Raw genomic sequence first — 19,261 nt, 5'->3', positions numbered from 1 at the left:
ACAGGTATTAGGAGCCATTATTTACTGCCCGGAAAACATATTCGGAACAGTGACTAATAATGCTTTAAACCCCATCCATCTCTCTTAGACTAGAAGGTTGGTGTCACCATGGCGACCAAGGGCACCATTAAAGCACACGTTCCCCAGGCAAGTATGTGCCAGTTGGGGGACGCTGCCAGATGAGAAGCACCACCCCATGTCCTCTCACTCTTAAACATGCTTGTGATGGAGGTGTGGAGAGGAGGGATCCGATATTCAGGGACCACATCTGCAGCCAGAAAGAGCAAGATGCTGCCTGGTTCCTGCAACCATCCCCTGTTCTGAAAGGCAGACTCTCCCTTCCCACCTATCCAATTGGCTAAGGACTCTGGGCTCTCCTGGGCCCTTCCTCAGGGGTCCTGAGCAACATGGATCCTTCCCAGCTCACGCATGCTGGTTGCAACATACTCCTTTCAAAACTGCTTCATTTCTTGGAAGAAGAATCAATGCTCAGTTCTTGTTCTCACCTCGCCTGAAGACAATCTATCCTCTTTCACTTTTCTACTTGGCAGCCATCCCACAAAACACCAGGGCCCCCCAGGGATTATTAAAATAGTCCAACCTAATGGCTTCTTCATGCTTGCTCGTCTCCTATCTTTGCAGCTTTAAAACTTTCCTTCGTTAGACTTTTCTGGTTTTCTGCTTCCTTTCTCCATAATTTTTTAAAGTCTCTTTCACAGATTTGTTACTTCATGTTTTTTTTTTTTTTTTTTTTTTTTTTTTTTGAGACAGAGTCTGACTCCATTGCTCAGGCTAAGAGTGCAATGGTACAATTGTTGCTTGCTGCAACCTTGACTTCCTGGGCCCAAGTTATTCCCCACCTCAGCCTCCAAAGTAGCTAGGACTGCAGGTGTTCACCACCATGCCCAGCTAATTTTTAAAATTATTTGTAGACATGGGATCTCGCTATGTTGAATTGGTCTTGAACTCCTGGGCCCAAGCAATCCTCCTACCTTGGCCTCCCAAAATGTTGAGATTACAGGCTTGAGCCACTGTGCCCTGCCTCTTCATGCATTCTTTCAACCAATTAACCAAACAGCCAATGAATCAACCAACTTCAATTAGTATCTGTTATCTGCCAACTACTGTGTTAAGCACAGGAACAAGCCCTGCCTCAGAGGTAGCTCTCAAAGGAAGCTGCTCTCTACAGGTTTCTAAACTGCTTCCCAAAAGTGGGGCCTCACCCCATTCCTATTCTCTAAACACTCTCCTGGGTTTTCTTACCTATTCCTATGGGTTTAGGAGCCACCAGTGTACTGATGCTCTTCAATCCTCCTCATGCAGTGGTATCTCTTGAATTTAAGAGCCATATTTTCAACTCCCTTTTATATATGTCTACCCGAATTTCCTATGAAGACCTACAGTTCCACATACTCAACACCAAAATTACTGTCTTCTCCAAATTTGTTCCTCCTTCTGTGTCCCCTTTTTAGATAACAGCATCATCCAAGCTACAACCTCCATGTGTCTTCTTTGATTTCAGCCTCCCTGCTTCCCCCTCTTCAAGGATAAACCTTTTGAAAGGGAGAAATGCATAGTCTGACTCCACTTCCTGGAAGCTCCAGCACTCCATGGAAGCTGCTCTTAACCCAGTATAGCTAGTTCCAATGGACATGCCCAGCCCAGCACACATCTTACGACCCTTGCTCTCCTTCTCCCGTCTTGAGGCCTCATTAGGCTGGATTTCCCTTATTCTCAGGGAACCCTTCAGCTTCCTCTTCCTCTCAGCCCCTTACATGCTGGTGCTCCCCAAGTTCCATCTTTGGTCCCCAAAGAATGGTCTCCTTCAACTCCAGCCAAACCTCTCCCTTTACCATGTTTTTCCATTTCACCTACCAGCACCACTGAGCACTGGGCACTCAAGCCAGGAAGACAGGCTTCATTTTGGGCTGCTGTGTCTTCTTCACCCTCTACATTGGGTCACCGAGGGCTGACTCATACTCTTGCATATTTCACAAATCCTTCCTCTTTTCTCCACCTCAAAGTTGTCACTCTCTTCTACCCAAACTGCTTAATAGCATGTGTTCTGGTCTCAGCCCCCTCCTATTCATTCCACATGCCACATTTCACAGTGGCCTTTTTATAAAGCCTAGTCATAACATCTCCTGGCTTTAAGCCTTTCAGTGCCTCTCCATTGCTCTCAATTTCTTACTAGACTTGTCTATAAGCCCTTCCTAAGCTGGTCTCTACCTACTAATCCAGACTGTTTCTCTTCACACACCCTTGAGGACTGCTACTCTGGGCAAAAAGAACTTGTTCTATTCCTTTCCAGAGCCATGTTCTGTCTCTCTGGAAAATTCTATATGCTGCACATGGCCAAGTCTTAGATATTTGCCTCTATAACTCCTTACCAGAATACCTAAAACCCAGTAGGTGTTTAACAAGTACACATTGAATTAATTTGAAGGCACATAGCTCTGTAAAATAATAACACAGTATTAAATGCCATGGTGAGGCAGAAAAACAGAGTGGGTTCCAGTCCCAGCTCTGTGAACTTGAGCAGGTTATTGTACCTCACTAAGCCTCAGTGTGCCCACCTATAAAATGGGAACAAAAATACCAATTTGAAAGGATTATTGTGAAGATTAAATGACATGATGTAAGTTAGTGGTTGCAACAAGAACAGTGCATCCTCTAAGGGGCAACCTGGAGACATGCAGAGGCATTTAGAGTCATCACAAAGATGGAGGTGATGCATTTGATGGCCAATAACTAGAGATGGTGGGAATCCTATGGTGTGTGGGACCATCCCCATACAGCAAACAAATGTCCTGCTTCTCACGATTTCTACAAGTTCCACTTCCTGTGGGGAAGGGAGGAGCTGTTTATAATTATTCAAGTGAGAAGCTAACTCTGTTTTACATATATCCTCAAAGTTTTTTTTATCCTCATTTTAATATAGACTGAATTTTCCAGAAATGCAGTTACCATGTAAATTGAAAGGCTGTCTCTTTAATTCAGTACTTTACCAAGCATTGTTTATCATTTCAGAAAAATCATGTCACTAATATCTGTACTGCCTGTGGAATGTGAGCGATTCACACAACACCCTTGCATTAGTCACTATTATAGCTATTGCATTCCTGGTGATTCTATAATAACACATGTGGCTAGTTCTTCTTTAAAGATGTAAAACATGGTGAAAAAGTACAGGCAATATTCAGTGGTGCGTCGGCTCTCTTGTCTCACATACATATGTATTTCTTACAAGCTGGTGCCAGCACCTGACTACTTCATTATGTTTTTTTGTGTGCTCAAGCATTTACATATTGAAATACATGCTGTTTTATTTATAAGTTGCTCTCTTTTTGCTTTTCCTTTATAACATAGCTAGGGCATCATATCAATTTCCTTAAACTTATCTATGCAGGCAGATTATTTATGACTTGCATTTCAGGGTGACAAAAGCCATGTTACAAAATCCTTGTCACAAACAAGGAGTGCAGGGTCTGTGAGTGGCTTGTAAAAGTCCTGGCACCATGGCTGGCATTAAGTAAGCATTTGTTTCCTAGATGTTGGTACTATTATTACCAATACACTGAGCCAATCACAATTGTGACACAAGTTAATTGTGATTCAGGATAAGGCTCTTGTCTGGCTTCAGCTGAGTGAATTATCGTCTGCTCCAATGTTCTCACTGGGGGTTCTAGTTCATTACACATTGGGGTTGTTGAACAGGAAGGAAGACAGCTGCTACCCAGCATAGAGCACAATGTGAGGCCTATCGGTGCCACCTCCACTTTCCCAAAATACACCCCCTGCTCAGGAATCATCAATGGCTCCCCTCTGCGCATGGGACCTTCCTCTGGCAATTGTGCTTCCCCTACTCTGAAGTCTGGCCCAGCCTATGGCTTGCAACCCCTATAGCCATCCTTGGCTCTCCCTTTCCGCACCCCTCCTCCAATGTGAGGTCCAGTTTGAGCCCCTCCCCTTGCTCAAAGTGATACTGAAATCACACCTCTTCCAGGAGGCCTTTCCAGACCACTGGGGGCCGCTATCACCTCCTTATCCAAACTCTGTACCAACACAGACTGTGCCAGGATTTGACAATATTTACTACAGAATCATGTTGATTATCTTCAGGTGAGTGAATCCAATCTTACATCACCACTAAATCTAGAGAACTTTGAAGCTGGAGCATGGATTTGTGAAAATTATAAGCAATAATAATGAAATTAACATTGGGGCATTCCCTGCATGCAAGCATGGGGGGTGCATTTCCACACATCGCCTCACTTGAGCCTGTAACAACACGGGAGATGGGGTCTCTCCGTGTCCCCAGGTAAAGCTGAGGAAACAGCTCAGAGGAAAAGAAGGCCTGGGCCCAAGGTCACCGTGGAGGCAGAGCTACCATTCAGCCAGGGCCTGCCTGCCTCCAGAGGTGGCAGAGCCCATAGGCTCTGCTCTCTCCCGCCTGTCCATTTTCAAATTACCCAGCCCACCACGGGTACCCAGCACATCATAAACGCTTGGCCTGATAGGTGGGGAAATGTCTGCCAAGGCAAAGAGGGAGGGCCAATGCTTGTTGAGGACTCTGTGGGTACCAGAGGGAAAAGCATTGGTTTGGGGGTCCACCTTGGTAGACCTGGATTTAAATCCTGACTCCTCCACTAGCTGTGTGACCCTGTGCACATCACGTACCTCTCTGGCTCTCAATACCTTCGTTTGTAAAGTGGATTTGCCAACACTCACCCAATAGTCTGCCGTGAAAGTTAAATCATGAAAGTGGAGGGCCCAGGCTAAAGTCCAGCATGTGGCAGGTGCTCTGTAAACAATGTGCCTCAGCTCAGCAGGAAGGACCTGGGTCTGTCTGAATCCACTGCTTCTGGGACTCTCTCTACCCATCATTTCCCTGCTTCCCTCTCAACCTGCAGTCTCCCTCCATTTGCTCCTGGTCATCAGACAAGGGTCTCACGCCCAGAGCTGCACACGCGGAACCACACACAATTTCTATCAAACCTGCCTCGACTGTCACTCCTCTTTCCCAAGACAAGTTTTCCCTCTGTTCTTCCCTTAGCCACCATCAGGGGTGAAGGAGAAGAGCAACTTCACTGCTGGTTGAGTGATGGTCAAGAAATGCTAGCATTTTCATCCCAATCAAACAGGTGCTGGCACATGACAGGCATCACATACTTGCTGGCTGATTGAATCAATCAACAAGTGACCACTCATAGCACTTCCCATGTGGCTCACACGAGGAATAAAAATACATGCACTTAGAGTCCCTGGCATGCAATGGGTTCTCAATCAACACAAGGAAAGAGGAAGGAAAATAGAAGAGAGGAGAGAGGGAAAAGGGAAGGAGTTTAGCTTTCTGATCATTGTACATATGGTTTCTTTTCCCTGGAATCCCTTATCTCTCCTGCTTCTGGGAAATTAACAACTGTCCACATTTCACCCCCCAGCTTAATGCCACTGCCTTCCCAGGGCCATGTTTGTCTTTACCAAAGGAAGATTTTGTAACTGTCTGTTTACTAGTCTGACTTGCACTCCAGCCTGTAATCTTGTTTAGAGTTGTTATCTGCAGTGCCTAGCACAGGACATGGTACACAGGGCAGGCTTAATAAATATTCGTCTTCTGGAGTAAGAAATCTTCCTGGATCCACAAGCTCGACACAGACTAAGAGGCAAACTCGGGGATGTGCAGCTGGATGCTGCTGCTGACAAGAGCTGTGGCAGGAGTGAGGAGACGGCCAAGAAGGGTGAGGGTGGGGGAAGTCAGGGAAGGCTTTCTGCAGGAGCAAAAGACAGCAGGATGTGGCAGAAACAAAAGAAACAAAAGGGATGAAGTAAGGGATGGAGAATCTAGGTCTGTGCAGTATTCTAGAGGCAGAAAGCTGCTCTAGATTCATTATCATAGTTCTGCCACTAAAAATTGGCCTCATTCCATTACGTGAAACTTTAGAGCCTCAGTTTTTCACATCTGCAAAATGGAGTGATTAGTATTTACTCCACAGAGTGCTGTATCAACAGGAGATATTTCACTTAGCTAATTGTCACCTGTGTGTTCTCAAGAATATCACAGTCTCATTAGTAAAGTTAGAGAACTGAATTTGCTGATTATTCCTCTGTCCATCCATCTACACAACCATTCACTGCCCCCCATCCATCTCCCCATTTTCCACCTATCTGCCTACCCGCCTACTCACCTATCCATCCACCTACTCACCCACCCATCCACCCATCCGTCTACTCGCCCGCCAATCCATCTACTCACTCACCCATCCATCTACTTACCCACCCATCTACCCATCCATCTACACACCCATCCACCCATCTACTCACCCACCCATCCATCTACTTATCCACCCATCCATCTACTCACCCACCCATCCATCTACTTACCCACCCGTCCACCTACTCAACCACCCATCCATCTACTCACCCACCCGTCCACCTACTCACCCACACATCCACCCATCCACCTACTCACCCAGCCATCCACCTATCCATCTACTCAACCACTCACCCACCCATCCATCTACTCACTCATTCACCCATATACTCACCCACCCATCCACCCATCCATCTACTCACTCACCCATCCATCTACTCACTCACCCATCCATCTACTCATCTGCCCATCCATCTACTCGCCCAACGATCCATCTACTCATCCGCCCATCCATCTACCCACTCACCCATCCACCTACTCACTCACCCATCCATCTACTCTACTCACTCACCCATCCATCTACTCACTCACCCATCCATCTACTCACTCACCCATCCATCTACTCATCCGCCCATCCATCTACTCACTCACCCATCCATCTACTTACCCACCCATCCACCCATCTACTCATGTACCCATCCATCTACTCACCTATTCATCATTTTTTTATTTAGGCACCAGGTTCAGCACCATGCACTCTGTCCTTCAGGAGCTTATTTTATAATGGGACAGACATGTGTATAAACATACAGTAAAGTTATAAATATACTAAGTCTACACTACAAGTGGGCCAAAATGGAGAAGGACCTTGAATGCTGGGCTCAGGTGTGATATGAGGGCAAGGACTCTGGAACAACACAGATCTGCATCTGCATGATGGCTCTATTACTTGCTGTCTCTGAGACCTCAAATGGGTCCCTTAGCCTCTTTCTGCCTTAGAGAAGGTGAGAGGAGGATAACAGCATGAGGCCCTGGGAGGCTGTTGGGAAAATTAACAGAGATGATGCTGCATGGTACTTAGCACAACACCTGCCTGTGGCCAAGGCTCCAAAAGCGTTAGCTCTGATTACACATGTTAAGGATCAGAGGGAAACACATAAACAATGAGAGAATGTATGGTGGTGGGACTGGGGGAGACTATTCTTTTGCTTGGAAGTAGCTTATTAAAAGTATTGTTTGGATAATTTTTAAAAATCAGTTTCAGTGCCATAGGTGATGGGGAGTTACTGCCTGGTTCTGAGGGGAGAGCTACACAATGAAAGCTGTATGGAAGGAAGCTGAGTCTGGCCGTGGCACACAAAACAGCCAGGGCCCGGCAGGGTGCACAGTAGGGTGACCCACTGGTGCCACACTATCCAGTTGTGAGGCAGGGCACACCTGCATGAAGGTGCTGTGCTGGCTCTAATATGTGCAAGGTGGCTAAGGCTATGGCATGGTCAGGTGACACTACATCCAGGAGATTATGTGGGATAACCAGGCTGGGCCTCAGTCACTCAGATGAAAGGCCTACAGAGCACAGCTGAGACTTCCCCAACGAGGAAGACACTCTGCCTGTCAGCAGACATTCTGATAGCAGCTTCAGCTGTGCGAAGAGTCCCAGCCTGCCCCTCCAGATGGCCTGCTCCCACAGTCACCGATTCCTCTACTGGAGCTTTTCCTCTATACCTCCTACTGGTTCTGCTTCTCTGGTTGGATGCTGACTGACATGGGTGGCAACAGGGATGGAGGGGAGGGGTGGCCTTGGCAGGGGGACACAGCTCCACATCAATCCCGACTGCGCTGGGGTGAGCGGGCCATTGCCCACAGGCGACAGCAAGTAGGGGTGCCCCTGCAAGATGCCAGCTGCGGCTTAGCCATCCAGTCCCAGGCTCACGTCATCTCTCCCTGCAACCTCAAATGCCCCTTTGAGCCTTTGCTCATCACTGTTCTTGCTACATCTGTCCAAGGCAGCTCTCAGGTCCCCCTGCCTGGAGCTGCCCAGACATACTAGCCCCGGGGTGTCTTCCTCCACCACAGCCCTCTGTGGCTGCCAGGCTCACTCGACTCAGTCATCCCAGCCTGGGCTCGTTCCTTCACAAGTGACAACACTCCACTGTCACTGCATATGTCATGCTTTCACCCTGACAGCAGGAGAAACTAAGGCCCAGAGAGGTGAAGCAGCCCTGGATGGCCCACACTAACTCACACAGTTGGCAAGTGGCGTGGCAGGGCAGGGCTCCAGACTTCCAGCTCCTGCTCATTCCATTCCTCTTGGCCACCATCCTTGCCTCATCTTATCTTCTTTCCCCAATTCTTGAGAGCTAATCATTCTTTTACCATTCCCCACAGCACCTAGCACAGAGCTAATATTCAGTAGATACAAAATAAATTCCCTGCTCGTTTCTGGCTTAGTTTTCCAAAAGCACTGTGCCTCATCCTGTGCTGAGAGCAAAGCTACTTTGATTATTCGGTGCCTGCCAAACAGGAGGGTGGCTTCCCGTTTCCCAGGGAGACCCACGCACAGGGACAGCACTGCACAGGCACCAGGTGCCGGGAGGGGCTTGGTAAGGGTTAACTGCAGCACCACTGCCCGCCACCCCCTCCACTGGGACTCCCAGCCTTCTCCAGGCTGCCAGCCACAGAATCCCCCCCCACCCCAGCAATCACTGGGACTTTGGGGGGGGCCTTTGTGCTTTAATAAAGACAGTATTACCAAGTCGAAAAACTTCCCTCCTTTCCAAGCTTCCTCGCTGCCAGGGTTCCCGCTAAAGGTGAAGCCCTGTCATTCAAGGCCAGAGAAAGGGCTGAATCAAGATGCTGAACTCTTTTGACTTAATGTCACAATCTACGGCTCTCCCCAAACCACCGTGGTGTGAGAAGCGCTCTCAACGCCATGGCGGCTTCGGTGTCCTTGGGTTCGGGGCCCTGGGGCAGGGGCTCTCCTCTTCGGCTGCCTGGGCATTCTGCATGCATCTCATGAACGCTCTAGTTTCCTCTCTGAATACAGACATCGGCCTGGGCCGCTGAGAGAGTCCTGCCACCAAGACAGCTCTCCTCTCGCTTGAGACTGCAACAAAGGCCACTTGAGGGCCCAGAGACAGCGCTGCCCAGTTCCTTTCCTGGGCCTGTCCTCTGCTCTTTCACGCATCCTTTTATTTCCCAAGCCCCTTCTACTCCTGTTTTATGCCTCATTGAGCCATTAGACACTTTATAGGGTGTTGCTGAAGAATAAATTTTCTGTGTACAGTTCCTGATGGCTCTCCCCGCTGGTGCTCCAGCCCACCTTGGTGGCAGTGGGGGAGGGGAGGAGCTGCCTGCAGCCCCTCTGAGCAGTGACTCCATTTGTAGATCCAAGACCTGCTGGCTGCAGCAGGTGCCCTCACCTGCAAATGCTGCCCCCCTGCCCAGTGGCCAAGGGCCCCTCCCAGCTTCTCCCTGACCCTGATGGGCTCTGACACCATCCCCCCACAATTTTAAGGCTTACACACCATGCAGCTTTGTTTTCTCATCTGTGAAATGGAGACAATCCTCGCACCTTCCCCATACGGTTGTTGTGAGCACTGAATGAGTTAAAGGTTTAGAGCAGGGCCTGGAGGGAAGAAGGCACCACTAAGGCCTTGGCCTTGTAATGACCATCCTCCAGACGACACGATCTGCTTAAGAGTCCTGTGCCACCTCCAATTCCTCTACTTGTGAGTGAATGAAGGAAGGGAAAGAAAAAAAAATCAATTCAAGGCTTTTTGCAGCTGTTTCTGTGTGAGTGTGTCTGTCTGTCTGTGTGTGTGTGTGTGTGTGTGGTTTTTTTTCCTTGCCTTGGTGTCCTGGAGCTTTGAAAAGAATAAAAACAGAGCCCCAAAGCAGTGAAAAGACATGATTCTTCTTAAAATCCAAGCTAATCCTGCAGCTTCCTTTAAAGTGGCAATAGGAGGAGGTGGGGAAGGGACCAGAATTGTTTCTGCAGTGCCCTCCCCTCCCAGCCACTGCTCTTGGAGACCAGGAAATGAGGGGGAAAAATCCATAAATCATCCACCAAGAGAAGGACAGAAGAAGGAACCAGGCAGTAGGGAGAGCAAAGAACAGGAGCCAGCTGGGGAGGATGTAGGGGCAGCATAGGGGGGCACTCTGACTGTCTGCTGGGTGCGGGTGGCTGTCTGCAGAGGGCAGTGTCCGGGCCAAATGCCAGACCAGCCACCCCTGTTCAAAAGGCAAAGGACAGCAAGGTCTCAAAATCTTATATGGAACCAGATCTGCAGAACAAGGATGAAACCCCGAGAGGTCTCTGACCTGATCACCTCTCTCCGTTCTCCTGCCACCTCCTCCCTGGTCCTATGCTAACAGAGCTCCCTGCCACAGCCCCTTCACTCCCCAGCAGTCCATTCACAACAAGCAGCCAGAACCAGCTTGCAGGGATGAAAACAGACCAGGCTACCCCTGCAGGAAAACCTGCAGTGGTTCTCCAACGCACTTAGAAAAAATTCGACGAGGCCTGACCTGTGCCACTTCCCTTCTGATCTCATGCCACCATCCTTCTCAGTCACTGACTTCGCTTTGCCTCACAAGTTCACCAGGTCCTTCCCACTGGAGACTTCACATGTGCCACTCCTCACTGGCCCGGTCCCATCTTTCCCATCGCCGACAGAAGCCATCCTTGGCCTCTCTGAGGAGGTCACCTGCCCTCATGCTTCCCTCTCCCAGCCCATGCTCCCTCCCATTGTACTTATGTTGCTTATTTTTCATCTCCCTATTCCAAGGTAAGCCACACAGCCTGGTGCACTCACCACTGAAAAGAATCCCCAGCCTGGTGCCTGGCATAGCAGGTGCACAGTAAACACTTGCTGGGTGAGTGAATGCATGAGTGAGTGAATGAGCAACCTCTCCAGCAAGTGAACATGTGGACACAGGAAAATCCCATTTGGGGCTGGAAGGCCGGAGTGAAATTCTTAAGGATTCTTCAGAAAATCTCTCTACTGAAAACCGTCATGTTGCTTTTTAATATTTGAAATGGCATACTTTGAGTGATAGCAATTTATATATTAGCCTCTTAGTGGGAATTCATTTGCATAAATTATTTTAATAAATTAGACCATCAGTCCACAAATTTTTTCTGTAAAGGGTCAAGTCACAGATATATTCGGTTTTATGGGCCACATAGTCTCTGCTGCAATTACTCCACACTGCCTCCGTAGAAGCACAAAAGCAGCCATGGATAATATGTGGGTGAATGGATGTGGCTGTGTTCCAATAAAACTTTATTTACAAAAGCAGGCAGCAGGCTGGATTTGGCTCTAAAACCATAGTTGGCCAATCCCTGGATTAGATTAAGGCTTACCAAAACCACAAGAGAAGGACACAGAGTAATGAAAGGTTTCTTTTTTTTTTTTTTTGGCTTCAACAAATATTCACGGAGATACTAGAAAAATATCACAAAACCTAATATTGCTGTACATGCTGTGGCATAAGATAGAATTTATAATTTTGAGTTTATGTAAAATTGTTGTTTCATAGAATATAAAGCATTTCAGTTGTATCATTCTGCATGTCAGCAATGTTTATACAAATGGGAAATTCTAAGGGCAATTTTCATTCTGGAGGTACTAGGGAGCAACTGAAGGTTCAACGTTTCTTGAATGTGTGGGTAGGAAACAAAAATGGAGAGGATAGGATGTTTTTGGTGTTTTTCTTTTTAAACAAAAATAGACTTGGTCAATAATTGGATGAGTGGTGTCCAACATGGCTGAGTGGTTTCAGGCCCAGGAGACTACGAGAAGGAGCGGGTGGCAGGGATGGGCAAGATGGATTCAGTTGACGGAAAAAAAAAAAAGACATAGGAAAATAGTGAAGATGTCTCTATTTTGTGGTCACTTAATTTCAGTTAACCCCATTCCAATGATCCAGAGTGAAATTGTTTATCATCCAGAAGATACAAACAGTCTGGAAGGTTCCTCCTGAAGAATGCAAGCACTTTAGAATCCTATGCTTTCTCAGGACTTAATATACAATTAAGAAAGCCTTTTTTTCCATAGAAGATTTCTGAAATTTCCAATAGCGTCTACAGTGATGGAAAATATCTATGAAGAACTAAAACTGCAGGTATTTTACTGGAGCAGGGAGATAAACTGCTTAATGAGCACCTACCGTGAGCTCAGAACTACGATCAATGTATCTGTGTTGAATCTGCACATTAACTCCAATCTGGAGGTACAGAACAGGCAAAGCCCAGGCTTAGGGAAGGCAGCCCGGATCTGAGTTCCAGCTTGGCTCCTTCCAAGTGGGGTGGGCTTGGGCAAATTTTGCAACCTCTCTGGGCCTTTATTCACTTATTTATAAAACAGATTTGGACTTCAAGACCAAGATCCCTCCCAACTCTGACATGCTACATTCCAATATTCTGGAGCCAATTCTCAGCCACGAGAATCCCCAAGTTGTATTGTATAATGCTAGAACTAATACTCAGAGTTAAACTGCTTACTCTGAACCCCACCTTAGCAGGCCGCATGCTCTGTGGGGACAAGGCTGTCCAGTGTCTCTCCAGTGTATTCCCGGCGCCTTCCAGGGAGCCCAGGGAACAGAAGGGATTCACTGATTCAACAAATGCCTATGAAGCAACAGTCAGTGGCAGGCATCTTGCTACCTACTGAAGCTGGGATGTAGGGGATCTCCCTGCAGCTCAAATAGCTGCTTCTGAGAGTACAGATTGCTCATCGGACCCCAGGGACTGGGGGAGATCCCACATGCCTAATGTCAAAAGATTGTGAGGCATACTGGGAGAAGAACATGTGTGGATGTTGTCGGTGGGGAGACGCTCATGGCAGGCAGTGCTGCTGGGACTTCACCCCTGGTGTTGCTATAGCCCCATTTGGGATCAACTTATTCGTGACCTGATCCCAAATCCCCACTTAGAGAACCACCTGCTGAAAGGCCAGGTCTACAGTGTCTGCCTCCCTGAGTAGGCGAAATGCTCATTGAATTGACTTAAAGTTGGGAATATTGTTTTTTAAATATCCCCTGGAGAAAGGCGGGGTCTGGGGACTTCTTCTTGAATTAATGAATATTTATTATAAATGGAAATTTGTGCTGAGGCTTGAGTATGGGCAGCAAGCTGGAACTTCAGGGAAGAGATGAAGAGGGAATACCAACCCAGTCGCAGCTGGACAGTAGCTGGGAGATGGGTTTCTTCCTCCTTGAACAGCCTCATGAAAAAGGCTCTGGCTAGGGTCCCAGAGGCCGGGGACAGGGGTGACCTTTGCCCACTTGGGAAGTTTCAAATGACCCAATGTTTTATTTTTAGCTGTTTCTGTTTGTACAGAACCCAAAAAACCTTTGGATGCTAGGCTCCTCTCCAAAGTGAAGCAAGACATAAACAGGAACAAAAGTGCGAGATCCTCCCCTGAAAAGTCTACCTACCAATCCATGGACTTGGGGTTTCTCTAAACTGCCAGATGTGCCCCACAGAACCTCAACATTCATAACGAGCTGAGAAATTGGGGACCAGTCTCTCACTCCTGGCCTGACACTTACTAACTATGTGACCTCAGGCAAGGCCCTTCCACTCTCCGAGCCTCAGTTTCTCCATCCATAAAATAAGGGCAGAGGTGGACCAAACCATTTCTAAGGATTCTCACAGCTCCAGCAAACCACATCTCATCCAGGATACTAATGCTGGCCTTGGGCAAAGGACACATGGGGGAGAAATCCAGTCTTCAGGAAAATACTTAATTGGCTCATGTGGTTTCAGCATTTCCCTTGAAAGCACCATTTAGAAAGAGCTGCAACCAATAAGCATTAAGTACCTACTATGTGCTGTCTCATTAAATACCTCTTCATAACCAGTCCATAAGAAAATAGCCATAGTCTCTACACTGCAGGTGACAGGCATGACAGTAGCCTATCCAGGACATGGGCTGCATGGTCACCAATGCTGGGAGTTAATCCCAGTCTTCTGCTCCTTACCGGAGGGTCCTTGAGCAAGTTACTGAATCCCTCCATGCCTCGGTTTCCTCATCTGTAAAATGGGGATAATGATAGCTCCCATCTCATGGGGCTGTTCAAAGCATAAATGGAGCAGGCATGTGAAGCACAAAGGAAGCACTCATAAATATTAACCATTACTGCTGATGATTACCACACTGTCATCAATACCACTTCTACCAAAGGAAGAACTCATAAATATTAACCATTACTGCCGATGATTATCATATTGTCATCACTACCACTTCTACCAGAGATGAGAAACAGGAGGTTCAGGGAAGATGTGTGAAAGGACACTCAAAACAATGCAATGTTCTACCCCTTAATCGAGAGTCCAAAGAGAGGGACGGAGGGAGTAGCCTGGGGTCAGTATTGAGGCAGGGTCACCATGCAACTATGGCCAGCAGCCCACCCTCCCTCAGCCCCAGGTTCTCCACTGGTAAGGGAGAGGCAGCAGCTCCCCAGACTGTGAGGATCTGAAGCACTTGCAAGGTGCCAGGGAGTGGAAGGCAGTGGGTAAGTGTTTGCTCCCTTGCCTTCCCCATAAGCCTCTTCTGAAATCTCCAAGACCATAGCTGCCTGCCCTTCCTCGAACTCAATTTCTGCATTAGAATTCTCTAACACTCAGGCTCAATTGCCCAGCCAGCAGTAAAGGGCCCCACTGTGGGACTGAGCCTCTTCATTACGGCCAAGCAAAACCGCAGGGCTATAGCCCACAGCCTGGGCCCTGGAGCTCAAGGCCATATGAGGTCCTGGAACAGCCCACACATGTTCACACACAAACCTCGTGCAGCAGCCTTCCCTGCACCCATGCAAAGCTGCCACCCAGCCAAGCCCCATAGGCCTCTGTGTCAACTCCCAAGGGGTGGTAACCACAGAAGAGGTAGTAATAATACCAACCATGATACCTCCTCCCTTCTCTTCACAGTTCACGAAGCACTTTCATATAGTAAATACTCAGAAACAACGACTTGAATTATCTTTGTGATGAGATTTTTAAAGATTGCCATTTACTCAGCATTTACTATTAGTAACTCACTCTGCTGAGCACTGACCATACTCAACTATCCTCACATTTCATCCTCACAACTGCCCCATGTGGTGCTAAGCTCACTTATCAATCATGTCTTACAGAAGAGGAAACTGAGGCTCAGAGAAGTTGAGCGACATGCCCAAGGTCATGACTAGAGAGGTATAATACCTGGGGTTTGAATCCTTGCTCTGATTACCTCTGGCTTTTTTCTCGGAAGAGGCAGCAAGGAGGAGGATGGGAGACTGTGTGTGGAGTCTGAAGAAGTAGATTAATAATGACCACAATTTTATAGTTGGAAAAAGAAAAATCCTATTGTCTTCATGATACAAACTACAAAAAGCAAAGGTAAGCAAAATCACTTTGGCTGCAGGGACATGAGAGTGTCTGCTCTACTTTCTGCGGTCCCCCTGCATCCGTGTGGCTGTTTTAAGTGCACCCTCAGCTTCCGGACAGCTCGTAGCACGGGGCACCTTGGCTTCCCTCCTGCAGATCCGCCCACCTCAAACGTTCTAGCAGTTTCTTCTTCATCCTACCCACCACTGTGGGAGCTAAGGGGAACATCTTTTGGAAAAGGGCCCAGGGTTGTTAAGTTCCTGTTTCCTTGGAGGTTTTATCTCCAGCAGCTGCCCCAGCCAAGAACTTAGAGTTTATGGGCAACTGCCTATAGGAAGCAGGGAGGCAGGCAGGGATGTGGTCAGCGGAACCCAGGTCTAAGAGATGCTTCATTTCCCTATTTTCCACAAGAAAAAAAATGAATAGCAGAATGAGGAAACGTTGGCACTGACACTCAGCCACAGGATTGGGGGCGACAGGGAATGGTGGGGACTGTGGCCAACCAGAGCCCCCTGGAAGGAGGTGGTGGCTGCTCAGTTCAAACACACGCCGCTGTGTGGGCAGGCAAGTCCAGGGCTGCCAAATCTCACTTTCCAAGGGATGCCAGAATCAGATTTCTTTTTTCCACATGAAATCTCCTGATTTCAGAATGTTGTCAACGAATTCTTCCCCTCCCCGCCTTTTTAAAGTAAACACAGAAGTGAGTTGGACTTGGCCAGGTGCCACACATTTCTAACCTCTGTACTGATCCTCACAGTGGACAGCGTGTCAACTCCCCAGATGTTCCCACACTCCCCTCTGCTTCCCAGCCCCTGTGCAGTAGGTAACACTGTGTCTCAGGCTCTGGCCAACAGCCTGTGAGTGGAAGAGCCACGTGGAACTCCCAGGCCATGGCAGTTAAGAGCTAGCCTCCTCCTGTTTCTCTTCCCTGATGAGGCAGCAACCCTGGAGGCCGCTTGGTGCAGGTGGCACACAAGGCTGCAAGATGAAGTGGCTGCTCTTCCCTCCAGACTCCAGGTGAGGGAGAAATACACCCCTGAGATCTTGGGGTCTGTCAGTGGAGGCAGCCAGCACATCACCTGCCCTCTCACACACCTGGAACCCTGTCTTCATTACCAAAGAATCATTGAAGCAGTTCAGCATTTCCCAGTTTTCAAAGCACTTTACCCCTTTACCTTGCATAACTCCCAACTCAATAGGACAGACAGGGCAAGGCTTTATTATTTCAGAGACGTGCAAACTGAGGCTCAGAAGGTAAAACTGAACCATCCTAAGGTGAGCGGTCAATAAGTGGTGAGGGTGGGTAGAGCTCACTCTGGTCCAGTGTTCCTCCCCGCTCCCAACTTAACTGCTGGCCTCTGCAACATGAACTCCCCGTTATTCTCTGGGTCATCCGTGAGCTCATGCCTTCTTCTGCCACGGTTAGCTGCTTGAAGATCGACCTCTTACCTTTCCTGTAGACTTGGTCCCCTTCCAGATACAGAAGTAACAGATGGTCCAGGCTGCCAGGAGACACAAGGCCAGCTCCCAGCGGAGGTTCCCAATGTGCTCGATCCCATCAGAGATGGCCAGGACCCGGCGCCTGCAGAAGGGAGGGTGGAGAGTCACTGGGGCTGGGGCTGGCTTATCTTCAGCAAAGCTAGTGCTACAGAGGAGCAGGGATGGGCCCATGTGCTCATTCACCCATGTCCACCATGGCCCAAATATCTCCTCTGAGGAGGACGTGGGGCCTCCAAGAGGAGCTAGACCCAGCCCTGGGGAGCTTGGATTATGAATGCACTCTCTAGGGGAAAAGACAGGTAAGTTTGCAGATGTAGTACAAGAGCATTGTGGAAAGGGCTACGATGCAGAATGCACCCAGCCTACGTGGGCATTCCCAGGAGATCATATTACCAGCCATGAACATCCTACATTCCTCCCTGAAGGGAGCTCATACATCCTCCTCTGCCAAACTTGAGGGGGGCCATAGGACTTGCTTTGATCACTGTGACCAACAATAACACAAGCATCATTTCAGATAGAAGCTTCCAGAGACTGGTGGTGTGGTTCTCCATCGTCTCTTCTCCCTACCTCTACTGTCACTATGGAAGCATGTGTCAAGACAGAGCCTTGGCCATCCTGAGTTCCTGAGTGACCATCTGCCACTGTGTCAGAGACACAGTCTGAGCAGGAAGTACTTCGTTGCTTGAAGCTGCTGAGCTCTTTGGGGACACTGGTTACTGTGGCATAACCCAACCTACCCTGACTGCTACAGGGGGTCAGGGAGAGCTTCCTGGAAGAAGTGATATGTGAGCCAAATTGTGAAAGATAAGTGGAATTTGGTCAGAAGGAGGAGGAAGTGGAGATGGTTTTAGGTGGAAGGAACAGCATGACCAGAAGTAGAGCATGGTGTGCTTTGAGAACAGCAAGCTGGGGCGCAGGGATCAGAAGGAAACAGCAGGAAATGTAAGCAGAGGCGGTACCACGGAGAGCCTTGGCTATCATGCCAAAGTGTAGAGGCATCCCAGAGGGCCCAGGCCACAGGACAGGGAGGACTCCGGGTGTGCTAAGCTAATGCCATCAGCCTCGCTTCCCTCAGAACCCATCAATTCTTCAGAGTTGACGCAGGCCTGGCTCCCAGAGCCCATGCCTGGGGTTTGTGTTCCTTTAAAGTCAAATGCGCCACGCTCCATATTGTGCAGAACTGTGGCACCAACACAAACCCCCTCTCCAAGCTTGCTCCACGAACCCCATTCCGGCTGCCAAACCAACCCCCACCAGACCATGCCAGTCGCCTCGGCACTCTGGGAACGTCCTTTGAGAAAGGAGCTCCCATCCCACCAAGTATGAAAGCCACCCTCAGTGTCTGTCTCCCTGGGAATCCGCTTGAGGCTTGATTCTGCATTAATTACTCAATGACACCAATTAGCACTGGTCTACAGGCTCCCTCCAGCCCCAGCCCTGCCAGAGAAATCAGGCAGGCCCCCAAACAAAATCAGACTGTGTGCAGGGATAGATTTACTCAAAAGGAAACCAGCTCTCAGACCCATAGCCAGGAAAAGTGGGAACATCCACTTAAATACAATACACATTTACTGAGCACCTACTAGGCACCAGGCACTATGTTAGACCCTAGGATAAAAAAGGTAAGCATCATATGGCCCTTGCTCTCTACCTGGATAAGGTGGCCCCCAAAAAACGTCCAAGTTATTTAAGAAAGAAAGGAGGTAGCCACTTATAATAACAACTGTTATTTTATTTGCTTATGTCTTAGCTATCTCTGGCTTTAATTCATTTTAAAATGACAGGCCTTATTAAATGGGGCCTTTAAGAGAATATATGAGTATAACACAGTAGCATGTCCCAGAGCACAATCCTTGGGCACTTGCTAGAAATACAAACATTTCTGCACCCCCAGAGACCCACCGGCTCCCAACTTTGCAAAGTGGCTCCCAGGGAGCTGCACTTTGTGATTTCCCCAAGGAGTCCTCATACACAGTAAGGCTCAGAAATAACTCCACTTCTGAGCACCACAGAAGTAGATTTTCTTGGTTATGAAGGAGTGATCTACAAATGCCACCTGAATCATTTTTAAACCTTTTTTTATGGAGGGATGAAGGAGAGGGGTTTGAGGGAGAAAGTCATGGATCTCTTGAGACGTTACCAAAGGGATGGACCCCAGAGAAACACACCAGCTCCCAAAATACTGCAGGAATTTCATGGTACCTACCGGCTCTCCTTTGTCCAGATTAAAA

The 19,261-nt window shown here is 48.2% G+C and overlaps 1 protein-coding gene across 1 annotated transcript in view; it reads right to left on the bottom strand.

The window, feature by feature from the left end:
* The window catches only part of SLC6A11 (solute carrier family 6 member 11), a 116,267-nt gene that overhangs the window by 74,996 nt on the left and 22,010 nt on the right, over positions 1–19,261 (bottom strand). Inside the window, exon 5 of the mRNA XM_032262239.1 lies at positions 16,977–17,109. Coding sequence (XP_032118130.1) covers positions 16,977–17,109 — 133 coding nt within the window. The remainder of the gene's footprint in view (positions 1–16,976; positions 17,110–19,261) is intronic.

The sequence above is a fragment of the Sapajus apella genome, unplaced genomic scaffold (genome assembly GCF_009761245.1).
Source record: "Sapajus apella isolate SASKATOON/1434 unplaced genomic scaffold, GSC_monkey_1.0 scaffold128, whole genome shotgun sequence".
In the NCBI taxonomy this organism is placed as follows: domain Eukaryota; kingdom Metazoa; phylum Chordata; class Mammalia; order Primates; family Cebidae; genus Sapajus; species Sapajus apella.
This window is presented reverse-complemented; position numbering and strand designations above follow the sequence as displayed.